The sequence below is a fragment of the Clupea harengus genome, chromosome 3, assembly GCF_900700415.2.
Source record: "Clupea harengus chromosome 3, Ch_v2.0.2, whole genome shotgun sequence".
NCBI lineage: Eukaryota > Metazoa > Chordata > Actinopteri > Clupeiformes > Clupeidae > Clupea > Clupea harengus.
The window spans coordinates 28,945,689-28,968,583 of NC_045154.1; the positions used below are offsets into that span (position 1 = coordinate 28,945,689).

The 22,895-nt window shown below is 46.7% G+C and overlaps 1 protein-coding gene across 1 annotated transcript in view; it reads left to right on the plus strand.

Annotated features, from left to right (window-relative positions):
• Nucleotides 1–22,895, plus strand: part of tspan18b (tetraspanin 18b) — a 35,072-nt gene that overhangs the window by 10,894 nt on the left and 1,283 nt on the right. The window contains exons 2-8 of the mRNA XM_012839105.3: nucleotides 6,459–6,526; nucleotides 18,417–18,512; nucleotides 20,956–21,150; nucleotides 21,596–21,670; nucleotides 21,778–21,876; nucleotides 22,269–22,430; nucleotides 22,706–22,789. Of these exons, the coding sequence (XP_012694559.1) occupies nucleotides 6,524–6,526; nucleotides 18,417–18,512; nucleotides 20,956–21,150; nucleotides 21,596–21,670; nucleotides 21,778–21,876; nucleotides 22,269–22,430; nucleotides 22,706–22,789 (714 nt within the window). The 5' untranslated portion in view covers nucleotides 6,459–6,523. The remainder of the gene's footprint in view (nucleotides 1–6,458; nucleotides 6,527–18,416; nucleotides 18,513–20,955; nucleotides 21,151–21,595; nucleotides 21,671–21,777; nucleotides 21,877–22,268; nucleotides 22,431–22,705; nucleotides 22,790–22,895) is intronic.

Here is a 22,895-nt window from a genome sequence, read left to right on the forward strand (position 1 = left end):
GCTGTTGATTTTGCTAAGCTGCTCAGCTTTATTGTGAGGTATTAATGCTACTTTTGATTAGCCCCTTCAAACTTTGCCACCTTAAACTGTTACAAATACACAAAAATCACATAGAAAAATCACAAACTAAAACAATGGGATAGGATAGTACCTTCACTGGGGTTTTTTTTCTAACAAAACAGATCCAGATGGTGTTCTTTAGCAGTCTGCAGTCAGAACCAAAAACAACCACAGTTTAGAGGGTTTCAAAACTGAGTCATACTTTTTGTGTGGTCCTGTTTTTAATGACAAGACCAGTCTGTTGTGTCTGTTGACTGGTTCTGTCTGTATATTTTTAGACGAGTGGCACATGTATGTTAGTTTTCACCATCAGTCCAGGAGCCAGTAATACACACTCCTTCCTCAAGGCCTTCTTATTGTCTCATAATGAAACCGTCCTTCAACGGCAATGCAATTTGATGCATTTTAGCATATTTATAACCTTTCTAGGTTGGAAAGGCAGGGAATAAAAGCTTTAAAGACAAGTTTAGATGCCATCTAATAGATGAGGATCTACTTTATTTTAATTTGATTTCAGTTCTGCAGAACATCCACCCTGAAGAATTCAGACGAAAGCAGGTTCATTTGGTGTCCTTTCTGCTATGTGCAGATACATCCTCAAGAAAGCATTGCACTTGAGTGTTGTCATGACTTAAGGCTATAGATCTGTTACCCTGACTTAGCAAGCACATTTGTCTCTGCCTGTTGCCCCGTATCCATCATCTTTTGTGGTGGAAACCTACTGACTTGTGTTTCTTTGGGGACCTCATTTTGGATGTCCTCCAAGAGGACTCATGTTGCACTCTTGCACTGCTCCCCCTACCTCACCCAATAAATCACCGTGACGCAATCATGTAAACTCCCTTTCCCACAGCCCGAGGACCTGAAGTGGTGCTTATTGTAACCAAAATGCCTTATGAGAGTAGTAGGTTAACCCCCAACTTCATTCTTTCTCCAAAGGCAGTCCCCATAGTGCAGACCTATCAGGTCCCTCTAATGGACCCCATCCTGTATAGCAAACAGAGCTTGTTGACCGGCTGTTCTCTTTTTGATAAGCTCCCACCGCCTTTGCTTTGTTTTTCCAGACTGAAAGCACTGCGAGGTTGTAAAGTTCTCACAGCTTGTTTAGACTGTTTATGTGCGGCCATTTTTGCACTTGCACCTGAAGATTACATCTGAAGTTGCGGAGGGCCCTTTGTGTTGAGGGTGATTTTACTTGACGTCTCCCAGCTCGCCCCTTCCTCTGCCCGGAGGAGGAATGCTTCTGATGGTGTTTTAGGAGGTTTTACAGGAGTGCCTGGTGGAAAGTATGCCTAGCCCCTTAGCACCCCCTCCTCCTCCTCCTCCTCCTCCTCCTCTCAGGAGTGCTCCTGGGACTTAACGAGGCACAACTTCTCCTGAAGTATGTCTCTGTGTATGACAAGGACAGAGTGGTGAGCAGGCCAGGATAACGCAACATAGCATCTTAGGGCGAGAAATCCTGATACCAGGCAAGTTAAGAGGCTATATATAAGCACATACTCAAGAACCTACAGTTGACATACTATCAAATTTTCTTCCCTCTATTCTACTGGTATATACCGTTTCTAAACTGACAAGTCTTTCCGATAACCGGTATATTAAATATACTGCATCTTTGACGTGTGAAGTGACTCAAAGCCTTGTGAAGTGTCTAAACACTGAACTTGCCGAAAGCCGAAAACACATTCCTCACCAAACACGAGATGCAGTGTGTTACGGGCACATGTGTGCGTTTATGAGGGAGTCCCACAGTCGGGTCCGTCCCCGCAAGGAAACGATCCAGCCGCAAGACTCCTGACACTCGTAACCCAGCATGGGGTCTGGCCTCTGTGCTCCCACAGACCTGCCCATGAAATCAGGAACGCTGCGCGGGTGCCATCAGGGCTCACGCTCTTTAACTGGCAACTCATCCCTGACCAAACGGCTCGTCACAAGCACCTCTCTCTCGTTTCCTGGGACGTTTTTAATTAATTATTTACATTACAAGCATTATTAATTTACGCTTAGAATCTCCAAGGGCACTTTTGTAATCATTGCGTCTCCGTGTCCTTCGCATTCAGCTGTTGTCTTGTCAGTGTTAAAGGGGTGTTTAAGGACATTATACACACAGTGGGTGCTAAGTGACAAGAGCAAGCAGAGAGAGAGAGCTGCATTTAGATAAGATCCGAAACCAAAATTGCCTATGCGTGTGGGTGGAAGAGATTGGATGTATTTTGTCAATTGCTTAAAGGTCTCTGTTCCCAGTCATATTGTTCTCTGTTGGTGGTGTGGTGTGAGAAACAGAGACCTCACTCAATCATGGCACACTGCCTCCCTTCATTAAGGCTGGTGGTGAGAGTCACTGCCAGCCCCGACACCCCACTGTGAGATCTGCAGCGGGCGAGCCGGTGTCCCGTAAGTAGGCATATCATCTGCGCAGAAGCAAGCGCGCTAAGAACGTAAACATGGAACGGCCCTCCTCTGGTTTTAATTAGGCACGTCAGGAGTGTGCTTCCTGTCCAGCTTGAACTCTCGCTTTGAAGGAGTTTTCTTTCTTTTTTTTTTTTTGGAGCAACTAAATAAATGTTTTGTGTGCCTTTGGGGAGACAAATGGGGCACGGGGAGTGACAAGGTGAGGTCTGGTCTCCTGAGGGGAACTTTGTTCCAGCACACACACACACACACACACACACACACACACACACACCCCGACAACAGGAGGAACACCTTACCGCCTCTCAGAAGCAATAGAGCTGTCAGGGTCTCTGTACAAATGCCTCTGGATAGTGTGAGACTTAACATGGTCCAACATCAGAGGCTCAGGCCTGGTGTTTACCGTGTGTTTTAATGAGAGTCCCCAATGGAAAGCAGATGTTGGTCAGCCCTTCTTACAATGCAGGGCGGCAACGGAGTGTTTTGGGGTCCAAACTAGGTGTCAAGTAGAGCCTCTTCCACATTTTTGTCACGAGGATGGTGATGTTTATGACTCACGGAAGGAGACACATGTCCGGCAACACTGAATGTGCTAATTTGGGTTTTCATTACTGTCTTGTAGGCTCTTACAGGCCACATATTCCACTGTTATTCACCATCATTTGTGTGTAGTCTTTTAGCTTCTCTGTGTCTTGTAGGAAGGTCAGTTGTGAATACTAAACAATATGTGGTGTTTACATTTATGTCATACCACCAAAGTGTAATGTTATTTATTTGTTTTGGTATGTCCTTGCATAGTCCGGTATGTCCTGTGCAATGCATAGGTATCTAAAGGGGAAATTATATTTAACCCCATCCCCCGCCCTGTTTACTCACTGTCTTCAGTCAATCATGAACAAGAGAGATAGATAGATGAGAGAGAGGGGGAGAGAGAGGGGGGGAGAGAGAGGGAGAAGTGCTTTCCCTGACCGCTGGCTCTGTTTTTGGAACTCTCTGAGAGACTTAATTGTGTCCCGCGGGCCTAGCTTAGCCTTCACAGAGCTTTCATGGCCTTTCCTGTCCCGCATGGTGATGCCCCACCCCCACCCCACTGCCAGCTCCACCGCACACCATACAGGCCCCTTGACCCAGTCCGACAAGTCTCTCTTCTTTAATCGTCTGGCTTCAAAGCTATGTGTTTATGCCCCCAACCACCTTCCTCCCCTCGAGACACTAGTCTAGTTGGCCATGGGGGCCTGACAAATGGAGGAGGAGAAGCAGTGAACGGCTGGGGGAGCCCAGTAGTAAACACCACCAAGGAGTTTGGTTGGCATCTGGCAATGAGTTTGGTTGAAAACTGTGACTCCCTCAGAACCCTGGTTTTGGGATTTTCTATGGGGCCAGTTCTTTTACCCAGGAGCCGCTGTACGGAGGCCTGGTTTTCCTACTCAGGGCATCAGCGCTGGATCACTCATGCATGATTGGAATGAATATTGGATGGTTGTTGCCTAATATGTACCACATTGAAACAGAATGCTTACCACAGCACTTTCTGCTAATCCAATATCTATCAGGTCTGTGACCTTCATCTAGAGAAAGTCTGGCGTCATCATTGTTGTCCTTTGGCTGAGACAGACAGTTTAGACGACTTGTCAGTCATCAGCTGCTGCCATGTCCAGACCCAAGGGGCTGTGTTTTGGGATGAGCTATGTCAGAGACAGAGAGGACAAGGGCACTGGACTCACAGGAAGTGTGCAAGGCCACAACATGGAAGGGGATATCCTTTATTGCTTTCCTCACACGACAGCCACAAGGATGCGCTGAGCATGCTAGTGAAATGTCATACTCCTCTCACAGTACCACAGCATTCAACATTTGGATGGAAATGTTGAAGTTTTTTTATTTAAAATGTGTTTTCTATGTGCCTTTTCCCCTTACTGTGTGTCTCTACTCTATACTTACATACAAAGGTATCTATTTGTCTGAGTTTGCCAAACTTCCTTTTGGCATTGTAAAGATGCAAATACTGTTTTGTTCTGCCTCAAAGCTTCCATTAGAGAAAATATGAAGGCCGCCCACGCATAAATGTCAACAGAGACCAATCAATTAGTGCCGCAATGAATGGTCCCAGCGCACCGTGGTCGATCTTAAATGCCATTGATTTGTGTGAGTAAGAATAGGACTGTTTAGAGACGTGCACTTGAGAAAATGCAGATGAGTTCGCATTGTGAGCGCGTTTCTTTCAGCCCGGTTGACCCAATGGTGCTCCAGCCTCCCCCGTGTGATTCAGCCTCGTTCTTATGTGCTCCCCCCCCCCCCCCCCCCCCCCCAGCCCCACCACCCCACCACCTTTCCTCTACCTTCAACCCTCCATCGCTGTAAGATGCAGATCCGCAGATCCAATTGGTGCTCCACTTTTCCTCCCAGTGGGTTGCCATGGTTACCGAACAATAATGACAACTCTCCTCAGCCATGCCCAGTGTGAACCAACAGCACTCCAAACACGGGCTTCGTGGGGTCGAGCACGAACACTAGGTTTCTGAAGAGAACATCTCCCAAACCTATAGCATCTGTATAGACTGTATAGAAGCTGATTATTTACACATTAAACCCAGAGCCATCGTAGAATCAGTTTTCTGATCGACACTCAAAAGAAACGAAACATTGATGAAGGCATTTAACAATAATGCACAGAAAGCATTGCAATCTTATGCTGGCAGCTGGCTTTGTGGTTTCGTATGTCAGGATAACATTGTAGGAAGCGTGTGATTACAGAGGCAGAGCCTCTCAAGGTCCATCAGTCAGTGTCCATTAAGCCTGTGATTGCTTGAGGTAGAGAAATAACATGCTTGACATACTGCCGGGGTGCTGCTCGTCCAGCACGTCTTGTGGGAGCGCTCCCTGTGATGAGTAATGCATGCAAGTGCTGATGGGTCTCAGTCTGTCTGAGCAGTTTGTCGTTCGCCGGGTTCCCTCATGGGCCAAATGTGGCCTAGATTCCAATATTCCACTCCTGTGATGAGATTCTCCCGCTTCCATAGGCACCATTCCTCCGAGTGTTTTCATCCATCACTCCTCGCCCCCTTTGAAACGACACCAAAGTGTTGTCATTCCAAACAACGCGGCTGAATATATATTTTTTTCCCCTGCGCGCTGCGACAGGAATATCAGCCCTTAATTGGCCCGCATCACCTTTGCATTTCCCTTGCAGCTGGCAGACACTTGTGGCGAAAAAAGTTTCAAGCATTTAGGCTCATTAGCCAACCGCAGTCAGAAATGCACACTGGCAGTCAAAGAGAGCTACAGGTAATTAGCAAGGATCGCAGTTTGACGTAAATTATTCATGAGTGCAGATGCTAATCAACTTTAACAGCAAACGCTATAACAGAGAGAGAGAGAGTGAGAAAAGGAGAGAGGGAACAGGAAGACAGAGAGAGATAAAGAGAGAGTTAAAAAGATAAAAAGAGAGTGAGAGAGAGGTAGAGAGTGTTGAACGTGGGTTACAACAATGAATGGTAATTAGGCAAGCGGGAGGAAACTCAGAGCCTAATATCTTGCGGCAGACATTAATATTTCACCTGCTTCCAACACACTCTTGGTTTTGGTTTGATTAAAGCCACTCTGTCCCCGTTAATGTTGCCCTCCAGCTGTGCGGTGAAAAATGTACGCGGGTAAAACACCGCTGCCTTCTCTGCCACTGCCGCGCCACAGGGAGTGTGTCATAAATAATGAATCCTAAATCTCGTCATTTAAGGGGCTTTGAGTCTTATTTCATCTCAGATTCCTGCAGTGTTTGTATCACCCACAGCCCTGTCTCTGCATGTCACTCAGACACCCAAATCAAAAGTGAAAACTCGTCGGAGGTTGGGGGAGGCTCGGAGGCATGACATCTCCTTTGTTCTGTAAATGTAAATCCATTATGTTTGTCCCATGCTGTCATCCAAACAGACCGTTAAAGGCAAACACCAACATGTCTATATGTTTCTTTTTTTTCTTCTTTTGTACAGCTAATGAAAGCAGGAGAAGAGGAGAAACTGAAAGAACTGCACTGACTTGAACCGGGAGGCACATCATGGTACGTATATTATGACTGTGTTTATTTGTGCTTGCCTTGAAGCAGCAGCCTCCACCTGACCCAGCCTCTCCCCATAAGTACCCCCCCCCCCCCCCCCCCCCACACACACACACACACACACATCACCAAGTACAGTCATCCACATTTCAGCATTCCCCTCCTCCGGCTCTCTTCCTTCCTCTACCAGGGCTGTGTGGTGCTGCTTCCCCTTCCCTAGTCACATATGCCAGATACCGCCAATGCCATTCTTTAACGTGAGATTTTCAGCTGAGAGATGCTTACAACGGGGTGAAATAATTGAAAGGAAATCCAAGTGCGAGTGTGCTTGTTGACAGCCTTGTTTGGCTGGATACGGACGGTCGCCTCACAAAGGCCATTGTCACACAGTCACCGGGAGGCAGGCGTGTCCCACACAGAGGCGGCGGAGGCTTTGTCTCTCGCTGTCACGCCGGCGCTCCGCAGGTCTTTTGTGAGAACGCCATTTGCATTGAGACGTATAGCATTCAAATTCTAGGCACACAGCTCCAGACGACTTGCTTTGGTTCCAGGGGTTAAAGGGGCCTTTGACAGATGCACATTGTTACGATTGGCTCCAAAATGGCTCCTTTCTCTTCATCTAAGTAGGAATGTTATTTTCTAGGTTTGTTATGTATCCGTTAGGTGGTAGTAATGTAAAAGTCAAACTCTTTTTATTGTTCTTTAAACTTCTCTCTGTGTGTGTGTGTGTGTGTGTGAGTGAGTGAATGAGTGTGTGTGTGTGTGTGTGTGTGTGTGTGTGTGTGCGTTTGTGCGTTTGTGCGTTTGTGCGTGTGTGTGCATAGCTGTCTGTGGCAAGGAACTACTTTTGCTGACTAAACAATAAAACTTATTGAGAATTTTCATGCTTTTGCCCCTGCACTGCGCAAGTCAATTGCTCTGTAATGGTGTCAGTGTATCAAGCATAAGCACTCTTGTCACATTAATATCTGAGTATGTGCACTCTGCCTCCAGGAGTGCATATTGGATTGGTGCTATAAAAATGGATTAATCATGTATGGCCTCCTGCATAATTATAAGGACACACACTCTCCCTCTCTCTGCATCGCAGTCCCTCTCTCTGCATCGCAGTCTCTCTCTCTCTCTCTCTCCCTCTCTCTCTCTCACACACACACACACACCGACACACACACACACACAGACACACAGACACACACACACACACACACACACACACAGACACACACACACAGACACACACACACACACACACACCCATACACACACACACAATCTGCTTGGGAAAGCTAGAGCAGACGGAGCAGGTGGCTCTCCCCCTCCCATGAAATGTGCCGTTCATTCATTATGCCATGAACTTTTGCCATAGACATGGACGCAGAGCTGCAGTCTTTGTGTTATTACATTTCCTCCCAGTAACACGCTCTGATTCTGTTAGTGCTACTGAGTCAGTTTTGTCTGTGAAGACAAATCCTTTGTGCTGCTGCTGTGTGTATTTTAGGACAGATGGCACCCACATGTGACTTGGGGAGAGAACAGTGTATTCAACCACTTCCATGCCAGAGAGGACAAACACATATCATTCCTTCGTGGATGTTTTTGTTTCTCAACTCATTGCCCTAAATAGTCTCTGTTCTTACGGCCATTTTGAAAAACACGAGCCACAATTCCCTGCAGCAGTGCTTGGAAGTACATTCAAAACCACATGAGAGGAACCACTTGTTTCTGTTTATGACCTGTTTACTCACACTGGAATCATAAATCGTCCATGTCTTTGCTGATCACACCTTTTTCTCCGAGCTGTTATTCTGATTCTGTGTATGACAGACAGTCAAGACTGAATCTGCCTTGAGACTGTTGTGTGCTGTACTTAAACCCATTCTCATTATTTACCGGGGCGGGGGCAGAGGTGTGTCTCCAGATGGTACTGTGACAGGCCCCTGAGTGATCACTCATTAGACAAATGGCCGGCCAACCTGGCCTCCATCTGCAAAGTGCACAGAGCCCTGGGTTCGTTTGCGCCGACAGCATCTTGTGTTAAGTGTTGACACCTAGCACCAGTGTGTAGACAACCCCCTCCCCATCTTACGTCTCCACAAAACCCATGGTTACCTTGGAGACTCACACACACACACACACACACACACACACACACACCACACACACACACAAACACACACACACATACACACACACACACACACACACACACACAAACACACACACACACACACACACACACACATACACACACACACACACACACACACACACACACACAACCTCCACCTCCTTGTCCTTCAAGATGAAGCACCGCTGGAAACTTTTTTCAACCTGTTCGCAAGAGCTCCCAAAGGTCTCATTACCGCTCGGAGGCATCCCAAAGTCAGCCCCCATTCCATCACTCCATATGTGATTTCTCTTTCCATCCCCACACACACACACAAAGAAATAAAGAAATAAATACATTTCTCCTTTCCCTCTTCTCATAGGTCAGCAGGTTCTGTGTTTTTAAGATTAGACTCAGGAGGTGATGACTGCCGTGAAGCGATGGGGAGCGTGAGGTAATGAGGGCCTGAAGCTGCCAAGATGTTGACACGACAGGCAGGGAGGGAGGGACACCGGGAGAGGGGGGAACATGGGATGGCAGCTCGGGCCAAAACACTGGTGACTGGACTAGACACATAATTGCCCCTGCTTGTCACTGGCACAGAGAGTGTGGGCAGAGATACCCTAGCGGCATGCGTGCTGAGCCCCCAGGCCATGGTAAAGGGTGATGATTGCCATTCCTGGCGCTGGTTGTCATACCGTCGCATTACCGTCACATTGCTGCCATCCGAGGGGCTGCTGCTCTTACCCTAGCTGTAGACTTTTCTGTTGGGCAAATCTTGTCAGAGTATGCAAATGTTTACTTTTACAAGGGCATTGTGGGAATGGTACGAGAGTGTCTAGAGATGCCAACACAGGAATGTGTGTCTTAAACTTTGGGTAGGGTGGGACCATTGAGAATAGTCATCGTGAATGAAGTGAACTCTGCACCACTTGGACCTAATTCATGGCAACTGGAGACCTGACTCTATGGACTGTTTCTGAGCTCATTTGAGCTCAACGCGAGCTCTGATACGACGGGCCGAGCAGTTCGAATAACGAAGGGGCAGGGTGGTGGGGGGGGGGGGGGGGGGGGGGGGGGGGGGGTGGGGGTTCTTCTCGAACCAAACGGAGCCATAGATGCTGAATACATTAAACTAAACCACAAGAATGTTGACACTGTTTAACTGCAAACCCCCCCTAAATGCTAAGCAGATCCAAACGCACCGTACTTGGCTCACTCAGTATTATCAGCACAATGCTTCAAGTTGTTAAAGTGGAATTGAATTACTAATAAGACACTGTATAGTGTGTGTGTTAGTGTGTGTGTGTGTGCGGGGGGGGGGGTTCCAGTGCCTTGGGAAACCCCTGTGGAGACTGAGTGACTAGGCCTGGGTGAATCAGAATCAGATCTTATGGCTCTGTTCCTTTCCTTATTTTTTCTTTTTTTCCGGAGTGTGGGAGGGGGGGGGTATCTGCGAAAGAATCACTAGGATAATGATCGTGTAAGATTTGGATCAGATTCAAACTTTGACACTCCACCAATAACACAAAGCCACAGAGCAGAGAGGCCACAGCAGACCGGAGGATGATGTGTGCTTTTCAGCTGCATTCACGCCAACTCCTCCCTGCAGGATTGTGTGGAGGTCATGAAACAATCAGAAAATGGGACGTGACACAAAAAAAAACTCAGTCCGCTTGGTCAAAAAATGAAAATAATTGGATATTCTAAGTCTCCAGTTAATTATCTTTAAAATAAGGTGTCATGTTTAATTTGGTGCAACCAATCCAGAGAAATTACAGAAAATGTTTAAGTTTCAGTTTCAGAGGTATCTTCATTAGGAGGATTCAATAGCTAACAACGAATAATCAATAAACATGTAACCGGTGTCTGAGGCACATCGAAAAAATGATGTATGGTGGTATGATCACAAATGTCATCGATACCTTTCTCATTGTATAAAACTTTGATTTCCTAAAATTTGTTCAAACACTTCAGCCAATGAAGGATCTCGATTTTTTTCCTCGTGATATAAATTGTTAAATCCCCGGGAAGAATTTAGGTCCCTGACAATGTGTAATTTGTACTGTTTGTATACCCCTAAGAAGCTCTCCTGTTGGCCAAAATCTTAGTTTTTACTTCAAATTCTGAGTGAATATTCACGAGGAGCTGTTTGAGGAGCTATACCAAGACCATGAAGTGACCAGACCAAGGAAATGGAAACTTCTGCTCTGACAAAACAGGTGCGAAAGCAGGTCTGAACAAGAACACAAAAAAAAAAATCAATTTCCTTGAGAGAGCGTATACACGTTTATTTGACCTTCAAAGTCATATTTATAGGTTGTCTTACAGTGTAATGTTTTAAAGATGGATAGAGTATAGATTAAGCAATGTATTCACGTAAAAAAAAAAAACATATTTGGATCAATGCCTCAGAAGATGGAGGACCCATTCGAGCAAAGAGGATAGAGGAAGGACAGAGAAAGAGAGAAAGAGAGAGTCCACACATCCGCCTCTGTGGCTCAATAGTCAATCGATCAGCTGCCCGAGCATTTCATTGATCCCCCTCAGCTGCAGTTAGAATCTTCGGCTGGCGGACAGATGCAGAGGCATCTCACCAAACCCAGTGACTTTCACATGTGTCTAATAAGATGGAAGACCATTTTGTTATTGGCAGCTCCCTTCTTTGTTTTTTTTCTTCTTCACTTCCTTTTCTTTCTTTCTGTATTCCATTATTCTTTCTTTTGACCCATTCCTCACTATTGTATTCTGTAGAATGCAGCAGTATCATAGATTCGGACTGGTTTGCTGCTTCCCTATTCATTCTCCATACAGACAGACTGTCTTTTCAGTCGTCAGCTAAAAATAAATGCTCCTCTTTCACTCTTCTGTTCACGATCATGAATTGACTCCATTCTCTGCCTAATTTGCACCTGCATCTTAAATGTAGTAAAAATGTCAAAGCAGGTCTTTTCCTTTTTCAAATTACAGAGGCCTTATTCAAGGAAATAATTAGCACATTACTTCATTATGTTCCTAATAGTCACTGCACAGTTTTCAGCCTTATTGTGGTATTCTGTCTTTGAAGTCATTTGACTGTCTATGTGCCTCATTCATCAAGTATTCAGTCAAATAATCAGTGTTCTGGGCTGCCCTGTTAAAGCAGTGCTCCCTGCCTATGAGCACAGACAGTAAGAGGCACGCTGCCAGACTATCCTTCCGTCTCAGTCTCCTTTGACTGGAAGCATTCTCCTCTAAATCTGACTTGTGTTCATGTGGGAGTCAGCTGCCTCAGTCAGAGCACATTGCTCTTGATGCTGTAGGCGCTGTCCCCTGCATTACACGCAGCACACAGAGCCGTTTAACCAACTCGTGCGGGGCGCTCTCTAGTCAATGCATACACTTCTTCAGATGAAGCGCATTAGTCAGCCACACAAAGATGACATGTGCACTCCCTTGTCAGTCAGATGCATGCTATCAAGGATAAGAATAAAATACTGTTTCTAAACTATGTTTGCAAATTATGTTGCATTTAACAAAATTATAATGCAAAATATATGATAGAATGGGCAATGGGTAATATTATATTTTATTCAATTCTTTTTACTTTAATTATAAGACTGTGTTCCAGAAATTCCGTTTTACCTAATCTCTTTGCACCTCTGCCAGCCATAGCCACCATAGCAGTCCACCTTCCCCCTTCAGTGTGCAGTGTGCACACAAAGTAATTGGTAGGCATGTGTCTAATGAAGTATACTGACTGGTTAACATGGCCGGACCATGTTTTTAATGCTTTATAAAGAGCCAGTTTTGTTGTCCTCAGAGCTTTTATGTTTTGTGATGACTATCCGAATGTGAAACTCAAGTCCTCCAAAAAACTGTTGCTCATAGGTGGCTAGCAGAAACAGAGCCCAATTACCATGCGCTGTTAGTGTCACTGTGTCCGATTTGAGAGTGATCACTGCATTACACCTCTCCTCTGGGTTAGTTATTCATCACAAGGGCAAAGCCATCGGCGGAGTGGCTCAGCATCTCCATAGGAACAGGCTCATCATCTCTGTGATCTCTGTGCTGACTGAGAGATACTGTGGCCTCAACAGGAACTACACGCGCTGCGTGAGCCTGTGTCTGCTTAGCATTCTGCTCACTTCAAAGTGCTGCCGCTCCAGGCTGACTTCCTCCTAATTGGAGGTTCATTAAGGGACAGGAGCAGGCCTCCGGGAAGAGGCTGTCCCTCTGCCAGTGCTTTCTTCCTGCTTTTACTTCCCCCGCTTCAGTCCTCCGCTCCACTCCTCCGACTTTCCGCTCGGCCCAGTGGATTTGCGAATTTCCTTCTGGACATTTCTGGAGATATGGCGTATGCGAGAGAAGAGAGCAGAGAGCTCGCCAGATGACGCAGGTCATCCTGCGACACAAAAAAAACCCCACACGCACACAAAGACACACACACACACACACACGCACACACACACGCACACACACACGCACACACACACGCACACACACACACACACACACACGCACACACACGCACACACACACACACACACACATACACACACACACCTGCTCCCACTGTGCTGTGGAGAGGGTAATTAGCACTCTCCCTGGGGGTCAATTACAGGTGATGATTTCTAGGTCGGCCACTGTGAAGCCGGGGGTCCATGTGTGGCCCCTCGTGACACCGGCATCAGAGGCAATATGACTCCTTATGTATGCATGGTCATGGCCCAGTGGGGGAGGGGGGGGGGTGGTGGCTGGGGTGGCAGACACAGTGTCCTTGTCCCACCAATGATAAATTCATCCTGGGCTGCGTGTATGGAGGTGGGTGGGGGCCTACCGAAGGCTGCTGGATTAATCATATAGCGCGAGTGTCATGCTCAAGGAGAAGCTTTGTGCTCATTGTGCCAGAGGATGTTCAGGTCCAAAGCATATGGCTGGGTCTGCCTGTGTCTCGTGTCTCGCATGAATGGGAGGTGCGTGAGACGGCTGCTTTGATAGTTGTCTAAATGAATATGGATCTACCCATCAGGCACATGAAAGTTAGGAGTAACAAAGACTTGAGTTAAGAGGGAGATAGAAAGAGCGTGAGAGTGATGTGAATACTGTACGTGAAGTCGGGGGAGTGTATGTGAAGTCGGGGGAGTGTGTGGTGTGAATGCATAATCTCTGTGCACGTGTGTTTGTGTGAGTGTGCCCGCTGGAGAAAAAAAAAAAAGCATAGATTTAAGATAACTGCAGAAAACAGGTCATTAGCCTCTGTGGGCCCAAGCGTCCACTGTAATGTGAGGACTATTAATCACGCTGTAGTGATCATGAACCCCAGAGGACCCACGGTACTGTGGCGTTAGCGTTAGCGTTAGCTGCTGTGATGAGTGCTGCTGAAGCGGTGGTATGGACAGCTGTTTGCACACGGTCACATGTCAAGCTGAGGAACATCTAAGCTGTGTGTATGCATACTGCTGTGCATGTTATTTAAGTCGTGTAGCATGCAGTGTTTACCCAGTACCATACAGGGGGTGGTGTTTACGTGTCCTGTTGTGTTCAATTATTACTTTTATGTGCCAGGCTCATGTGATGCACCCCTGGGAAGACTGATCACACCACCAGACTGCTCCTTGTCTCTCTCTCTCTTTCTCTCTATCTTTCTCTCACTCTCTCTCTCTCTCTCTCTCTCTCTCTCTCTCTCTCTGTCTCTCTCTCTGTCTCTGTCTCTGTCTCTCTCTCACACACACGGACAGACTCGGGGTGGGGGGGGGGTGTCTGCACCTCATCCTGTCTGTTCCACCTCCCTCTATCATTAGTGGAGGAGTAATCTAACTTTAGATAATGTTGTAAGGAGGGCCTCCTATATCCAGCAGCTATCGTGGATGTGACGAAACATCTGGAGCCACTTACTGTGTCTCATCATTGCTTTGGATCGCAGTAAGCTAACGGGTCTTTCTTAACTGATAAGAGTGAGTGACGAGGCTCGTGTACATTTGTTTAAATGACTTTCGTGAACGGGCAAAGAAGACGGACGATCTCGACATACATCTGTTGACAGACGGACGGACGCACAAAGCATGGCTTGAGCGATAGAGGAATGTTCCTCTCTCTGATGTCAGGCTTCTTATTTTATCATTGACTGACTTCAGCTCATTACATTAAGGGAAGGCATGCTGTACGGTTGCCAAATGCCTGCAGGCATTTTACAGTTTACCTTTGAGTTATTGGAGAACGGCACGTGGAACCATGGCGTGTTGGCAGTCAGTGGCTTATTCCACAGGACGGGGACAGGGTGTGTGCGCACACGTGTCAGCCGATCTGTTTCTGTCATCAGTACATATAGAGCTCGGTCCCTGCTCAGTTTTGTGTCTGTCCTGTTAGCCATTTTCTATTTCCTACCCTGCTGCTTATTCACACTAGTCATCAATCAGTATTGAAGTGTGCAACCTTGTTGTTTGTTCTATAAAAAAAAATATGTGCTGTCGCAGGCGTGGTGCTGAGTGGTTTGTCCTTTGTGCGCACAGCATGGTTTGCTCAATGACATTCTCATTACTTGCAGAAATTCTTTGCTTTTCAGCCTTATAGAGAAGGTCTCTAAAGAGTCTTCATTAAATGGACCATGCCTGTGGCTCTTCATTTATTTATTTTAAATTGTATCGGCGTATTGTTGATTATTCGTAGGGCCAAGAACTGGAATTCCAAGAATTTTAAAATAGTCTTGAGGTAAATGAGCCATGTTGGTGGCTGTCTAGGTCTGGTGTGTTGTGTCATGGCTATTGCACTTATCCAAGAAGTTCCTAAACGTCCGGGACATGGATGAGCCATGCTTCTTGATGGATTAGCTCTGGTCTGTTGTGTTGTGGTTGTTGGGGTGGTGATCTGAGCTAAGCTTCTTCGGGGCTATCGGCTCCCTCCCCTGTGTAATGGGTGCGGCGGCGGTGGGGGCGGCGGCGGCTCTCTGCGGACCCTGGCCCAGCTCTCAGAGACCCCTGTGCTGATGGATGAGGGTCCGCAGTCCTGGGGGAGTCGTGGGAAACGCTGCCGTGTTTACTCTGCACTTTCTCCAGGGCTCGACGGTGCCAGCGGCCGCTGGCGTGATTTATAGTGGTTCATGCCATCGCCTCTCTCCACGAGGGGGACCCGTCAACTCCCCAGCGCACACAGTTTACCAAGTGCAGCGTTTGCAGTTTTAAAACCATGAAAAACACACAGAAAAGAAACGAGAAAAAGATTTAGTTACTTTCATGGGAGCACAAGAACGCAATTTCAAAATGAAGTTTGGACATTTTAATTGCGGAAAGCAAGCTATTTTTTTGCACATTACACTTCATGTTCTTTGGGGATGGGAGTCTTCAGGCAATGCGCTGTCTCAACGGAATGGAAGAACCGTGCACTGGAGGTTGTGCAAGATGAAGTCTGATATTTTGTGAAATGATTTCCAAGAACCCTATCTAAACTCTGAAGAATGTGTAAACCAAGACCTTGTTAATACAGTCTCAGAGTGAGCCAGAGTGATGATATGATACGGTGTTTAAAGATGCAAGAAGTAATGTCAGCATTTTCTGTTAAACTTCTGCCAGACTGTAGGACTCAACTCCCTCAGTATACATTAACGTATATTTTAATACAGATTAGGTGACTGAAATTTGCCTCAATGTTTGATTCGACAATCAGGCATTTCTCAGTCTCGCCCATTACATCTGATCATTTTTCCCACCACAAGCACATCATTCTCTTCTGCATTAAAATGATAACTTTCTGGTTTCATTGTGCCCAGAGCAGGTTAGAATAGCATTTCTTATGATGCAAACTGGGTCCATAATGTAGGATTGTGTTCAATAGCTCCGACTCAGACTTCAGCATGCACAAAACCAATCCGAACACAGTTACTGCCAGATTTCCAGCTACATCTGAACCCCACCCATTCCCGCACTCACAATTTTTATAAGCCTTTCTCTCTCTCTCTCTCTCTCTCTCTCTCTCTCTCTCTCTCTCTCTCTCTCAATGGAAGGAACAATGGTGGGAACAGGAAGAGAAAGAAGACAGAAAAGTTGACAGAAAATACTGGGCAAATAATACATGCAAATCTCAATTAAAAGCGAGTGCACAGCGGGCAGGGCGATGCGGAAGGAGAGAGGGCTAATTAAAGTGCTAATGGCCCTGAGGGCGCTATCAGCACTCAGCCGCTCACCAGAGACACAATCAATACTTAAGCCCATCATTACGATTGAAGGCGTGTATTTAACTCCGGTTCGCAATCAGTCAATTCCACTGGGTCAATGGAAAACAGGAGCTGGGGAAAAATAATCATTCTAATTAAGAACGCTGAAAACTGACAACTCTCCATTTTTCTCGACGCCAGAAGCAGTGCTCTCCCCCCACTCTGCTCCTCTCCACCCTTGTCCTCCACTCTCATCGATTCCTCCTCCTCCTCACCTACTGACTTCGTCAGATGCTGTGGGTTTTCATTTCATTGGAAAAGGACCCTGTGAAACACCTGTCAGAACATTGCCAGATTGTGTCAGGAGGGGTTTGGAAACAATATACAGGGGGGAAATTGTATTAGTAAAGTCAGCCATTTTATCTAGCCTTTGCATTATATCACCCCAGGGACCTATCATGCTTCCTGGGTCTGTCTGGACAGAAGCAGCACACTGCCATGTTTTTTTTCTTCACCGTAATGTAGAGCAGTTAAATGATGCCCTTGCCTCAGTTCAAAAACTAAAAGGGTTTATGAAACAAGTAAATCATGCTGTGCTCAAGTATAATCATTCCCTGGTGAATATGGGCAGTATGAAGCTCAGGCTCTGAAGTGCACAAGGTGACTGTGCCTGAAATAAAAAACGGCACACTATTATAAAAACATATTTGAAAAAAGACTCAAGCTAAGCACTTTGATTGCATGATATGCACCCTGACTACCCCCCCGAGCTGTAATACCCAACTGTAGTACTGGAGGCAGACTGATTACAGTTTGCTATCAGGACATCTGCCCCCCCCCCCCCCACTGTGTCAGCTCACCTCCACCCCACCCCTACGCCTTCAAATGATTTCCACTCTACGCTGTCCTCACCCACTGGGTTTAGGCAATTGGCCATGGTGGCTGACACTATCTCTAATTATCCCAGTCTCCCTTGGAGGACGCCTGTAATGGCCTGGGCCTGGCTCCTGGCTCCTGGCTCCTGGCTCCTGGCTCCTGGCTCCTGGCTCCTGGCTCCTGGCTCCTGGCTGACTTTACTTTGGGGGTGATACAATGGCACCTGAATGATGGGGGGCAGCTGTGCCAGTCTGGAACATGGGAGGCCTCTAATGAAAAAGACCCAGTTTCATCAAGGTAAAGTGGTGTCCTAATAGGCCCTCATCAGCCAGAGTGCTTTGTCAGGTAGAGGGATGGGCCTCCTTAGCACCAAGTGCCCTCCCTCAATTCATTAAGCTAAAAGGCAAAGCCATGCCTCTAAAAAAGACGCGTTTTCCCCCCAATAATCCCCATGAAATGAAGACGCATAAAGGCTGAATGGGAGTGCTTTGAAACACAACTTCTCTCAGGAGAAAGAGTCGTGTATCCATCTAGAGCTTGTGCTGACAGCATCTGTTCACGGTGGTCACTTTTGGGTCAATATTTTTCGAGAGTGTTGCTTTAAATTAAAGATTACAAACCCTCTGTCCTTTTGTAGATTTCACATGAGAAACGAGACACAAAGACTGTGTGTATATGTGTGCATGTCTGAATGTATATGCTACCAATGTATGCTTGTGAACATGCCTATTTTTGCAGTGCAATAACCGGTGTTTTCATGTTGTTTTTCTCCTCATTCACAGGGGCTAGGAGAGGCTTCTGCAAGGGGGACCAGCATGGAGGGTGACTGCCTTAGCTGCATCAAATACCTCATGTTTGTCTTCAACTTCCTCATCTTTGTAAGTGTTCTTTAGTCACCTCTCTCTCTCTCTCTCTCTCTCTCTCTCTCTCTCTCTCTCTCTCTCTCTCTCTCCCTCGCTCCATCCCTTTCCCCCCAGAATTATCATAATAGCTGAGGTTTTCTGTCCAAAATACTCATTTCACAGAGTACTCACAATCCACCTGGTGCCACGGCCCGACCCAATATATCTCTGCCTGCCTGGATGGGTTGCAGTAAACTGCTGTGCAAATGACTGGCTGTTATTTTATGCAGTCCTGAGACTGGGAGGTCTCAGCTCGTATTATTTTATGTAGGCTCTCGCCATCTCATGTCTGCAACATCCAAAGGGAACGTATTCCCTTCGCCGAGATAGTTCATCAAATGATGTCTTTTCGGGGCTGGAGCAAAACAAGTCTCAAATGTCACGCAGGAGCTGTGGTGAAGTCAGAAATTAAAAACAGGAAAGAAATACCCCACCACCCCCCCCCACCCCCCCTTCAATCACAAACATGTGAGTCCTTGTGGGCTATTTGCGCTACCTTGACCCTTTGGTGATGAAAAGCCGGGGCTGATATTTATCTTCGTCAGTGTTTAGCGCTTCCCTTCCCTTTCATCCTCCAACCGACTGTACAAAAAGGAGGACAGATAAGAAAGAGTGGATTAGAGAAAGAGAGAGAGGAGGGAGAGCAGAGGGGCGAGAAAAAGACAGAGGGAAGAGTCTGCCTTTTCTTCCTCATCAGGAGCTGCTTTGATCACACACAGCTGCGTGGAGGCCCTCGTGGGCCTCGGTGTGGGCAGAATGTGGAGTGGGCTGGGCTGGTGGGTGGAGTGGAGTGGGCTGAGGGTGAGGGTGGGGGTTTTAAGCACGTCTGGATGTCAAGATGTCATTGAGACACTGCGTGGAGATACCACTGCAGACAGTCCACTCTGAGCTCATCAAGGTTCAGACGCCTCACCATATGAAGGCAGACGGAAAGATTGCGCAAAGCTTCTTGCAAACAAGGGAGGTAATGATGACAGAACAGTATTTATTCGAAAAAGAGAGCCCAGCCATTTATTTCCCACATAGTGAAGCCGCTCGCCATCTTATTTCCCTTGTCTTTTCCAATCAGTGAAGTGCGTAACTCAACAGACTCCTCCTGCAAACTCGCACTCCCCTATAGCAGAATTACTGCTGCCTCTGCTTGCCAATATTGACTTCACACCTTAAACACTGTTTATCATGGGCTACCTTTCGATGCATTCTGCCTGAATATCAAGCCGCTGTTTATCGCCTGAAAGCACCGTGTCTGGCGGGGAGCTGACAGTTGGACAGACACTGAAAGATTGCTAATGCGACATTTATGAAAAGAATCCCAGGTTGGGCTCCGAAGAGAAAGGGATTGAGGGAGGTGTGTGTGTGAGGCTCTTATCTCCGGCTCTCCAACCCTCCCCAACCACCTCCACCACCCTCCCCATCTCTCCCAGTCCTACCCACCTCCAGCTAGTTAATCACCAGACTGTCGCCTGCTGGAGTTTCTGTCAGGGTTTTCAGTGAAAGCTGTGGGGGTTTTGTGTGTGTGTGTGCGCACGCCGGAGCACAGCGTGTGTGTGTATGAGTGAGTGTGTGGTTTGTGTGTGTGTGTGTGTGTGTGTCTGTTTGTGTGTGTGTGTGAGTGTGTGTGTGTGTGTGTGTGAGTGTTTGTGTGTGTGTGTGTGGTTTGTGTGTGTGTGTGTGTGTGTGGTTTGTGTGTGTGTGTGTGTGTGAGAGTGTGTGTGTGTGTGTGTGTGTGTGTGTGTGTGTGTGTGTGTGTGTGTGTGTGTGTGTGTGTGTGTGTCTGTTTGTGTGTTTGTGTGTGTGTGTGTGGTTTGTGTGTGTGTGTGTGTGTGTGGTTTGTGTGTGTGTGTGTGTGTGTGAGTGTTTGTGTGTGTGACAGGTAGATGATTGGGTAGAGCAGAGCTGGCAGAAGAATCCCTCCCCCTCTACCATCCCCACCCCGCAGCATGGTATCTCACTAGTAATGTCTCCATATATACTGCCCTCTTTTTACACCTCACCTCCTTTGCTTACCTCCAGCTTTAAAGCGTTATATGCTTCGGTTTATTGTACTGAGGGAAATGGCGGATCTGTGAATCAGTGTGGTTATTTTGGAACGTGGAGGAGTCTGAAGTGAGCCTAGATAAGTATAGTGGGGGATTGGCAGGCACTTCAAATCACTTTTTGTTGCTGTGAATAAAACAGCAAATGTGTACTGTGACTGTCAGAATGTGCGCTCAATGTGCTCTTCAAACTGCTCCAACCACACACAGAGCATGATTCTACTGATGCCCCAGCACTGTGTTTTGTATTATCTTCTCAGTATTAGGGCTCCGAGGTGTCTGTAGGCTTTCTGTAGATAACCATGGATCTCTCTCTCTCTCTCTCTCTCTCTCTCTCTCTCTCTCTCTCTCTCTCTCTCTGTCTGTTCCATATACTTCTCCAGCTGGGTGGCTCCTTCCTCCTGGGTGTGGGGGTGTGGGTGCTGGTGGACCCCACTGGCTTCAGAGAGATAGTGGCAGCGAACCCGCTCCTCTTCACAGGGGTCTACATCATCTTGGCCATGGGGGGGATGCTCTTCCTGCTGGGCTTCCTGGGATGCTGCGGAGCCATCCGGGAGAACAAGTGTCTGCTGCTCTTTGTGAGTGTCTCTGATTTACATGAGTGTGTGTGTGTGTGACGGGAGGGGGGTGTCCGAGGGTAAACATCAGATTTAGCAAGTAACAGTCCATTCATGGTAGGAGTTCCTTTCCCCATCATTGCTAGGCTAGGCTAGTTAATAACTTAAAACAAGTGAAGATTTGATTCATTTACTTTCTCAACCTTGACTTTTAATGCCACTGTTACATTACCAAACTAATGCTTCAATGGATCTGAAAACCACATAAGCTGACTCGTCAGATTTCTGTTTTGATAAGAAGAGATTGCTGATTCAAATGTAGCCCCATTGAATTAACTGAACACATCTAGGATATTGTCTATGCCTCTCTTGCTGTCTTAGCATCATAAATACAGGCAATGCATGCTGTACTCTACACACATGTATTTATTAAGGTAGCTTAATCCACCTCTTTCCCTCTTCACAGTTCTTCATGCTCATTCTCATCATCTTCCTGGCTGAGCTGGCTGCCGCCATCTTGGCTTTCGTGTTCCGGGAGCATGTAAGTCACCTCTGTGTTATCAGGCCGGCAGCGTCCTCCCAGACTGAGAGTAATTGGTTTCATCAGAGCAGCGTTAACCATCCCTTCCCTCCTGTCTGTGTGCACAGCTGACCCGAGAGTACTTCACCAAGGAGATGAGGAGGCACTACCAAGGCTACAACAATACAGATGTTTTCACCTCAACATGGAATGCCATCATGAACACGGTAAGTGCTCCTCTCTTCATTATCACATCCGTTTTAGTCAGAAGGGTGTTATTATTATTTGTCAGCGGGGTGTACGCTCAGTTGTTGGGATGCAATAAAATAAGAAATATGTTACCTCTCTTCTCCCTTTTCCGTTTCCGTCTGCCTCGGTTCATTGTCTGCCTTTTGAGGCAGTTGTTACTCAAGGTCTCTACTAGGCAAAAGGAAGTTTGTCTTCCTCTCACCATGAAGTCACTGTAACCATGTGCTTGGGCTTGGGAGCTTAGGTCTGAGTTTCTGTTGTGTTAGAGGCAATATTTACTGTGTAATGAGAAAGGATAGACTCGCAATCTATGACACAAGAAGGAACAGACTGAAGAATCGGAAGGAATAATGTCTCTCTCCCTCTGCAGTTTGAATGCTGTGGAGTGAACAGTCCTGAGGACTTTGAGGACAGCCTTTTCAGGGTCCTTCATCCGAGCGACATGGTGCCCAAAGCTTGCTGCCGGAGGATCACCCACCCCGGAGAGGAGCACGAGTGTCTCATGGGCAGCATGATGTTCCGCTACAACAAGGTCAGACCCCATGCACATCACATTTCATGTATTACAATGATTTATGTGTCAATGACAGAAATACTGCCATGTTTGCCGATGTTTTGACTAACAGCAGGATGGACAGGATGTAATTCCCGATTACATCACTATGTAATTCAACCACAAAGGATGTGACATGGTTTACTATCAGCTTTTTCCTGTAGGTGTGGTGAAGGTTAATGGCTTAGATTATTTATTGAACCAGTCAGACTTTCTCTTAAACAGTTGCCTCTGTCTGCCGTTTCTCCTAACAGGGCTGTTACTCAGCAGTGGTGGACTACTTTGAGATGTACATCTATGTGGCTGGAGCTCTGGCCATCGTGGTTCTGACCATTGAGGTAATATCTGAAAGATAACTTCTCTTGAAGTGTTATATTGTGTTTGTCAAAGTCATATCAACACTCATGCACTCCCCTCTGGCTGACCTGACTGAGATAGCAACTC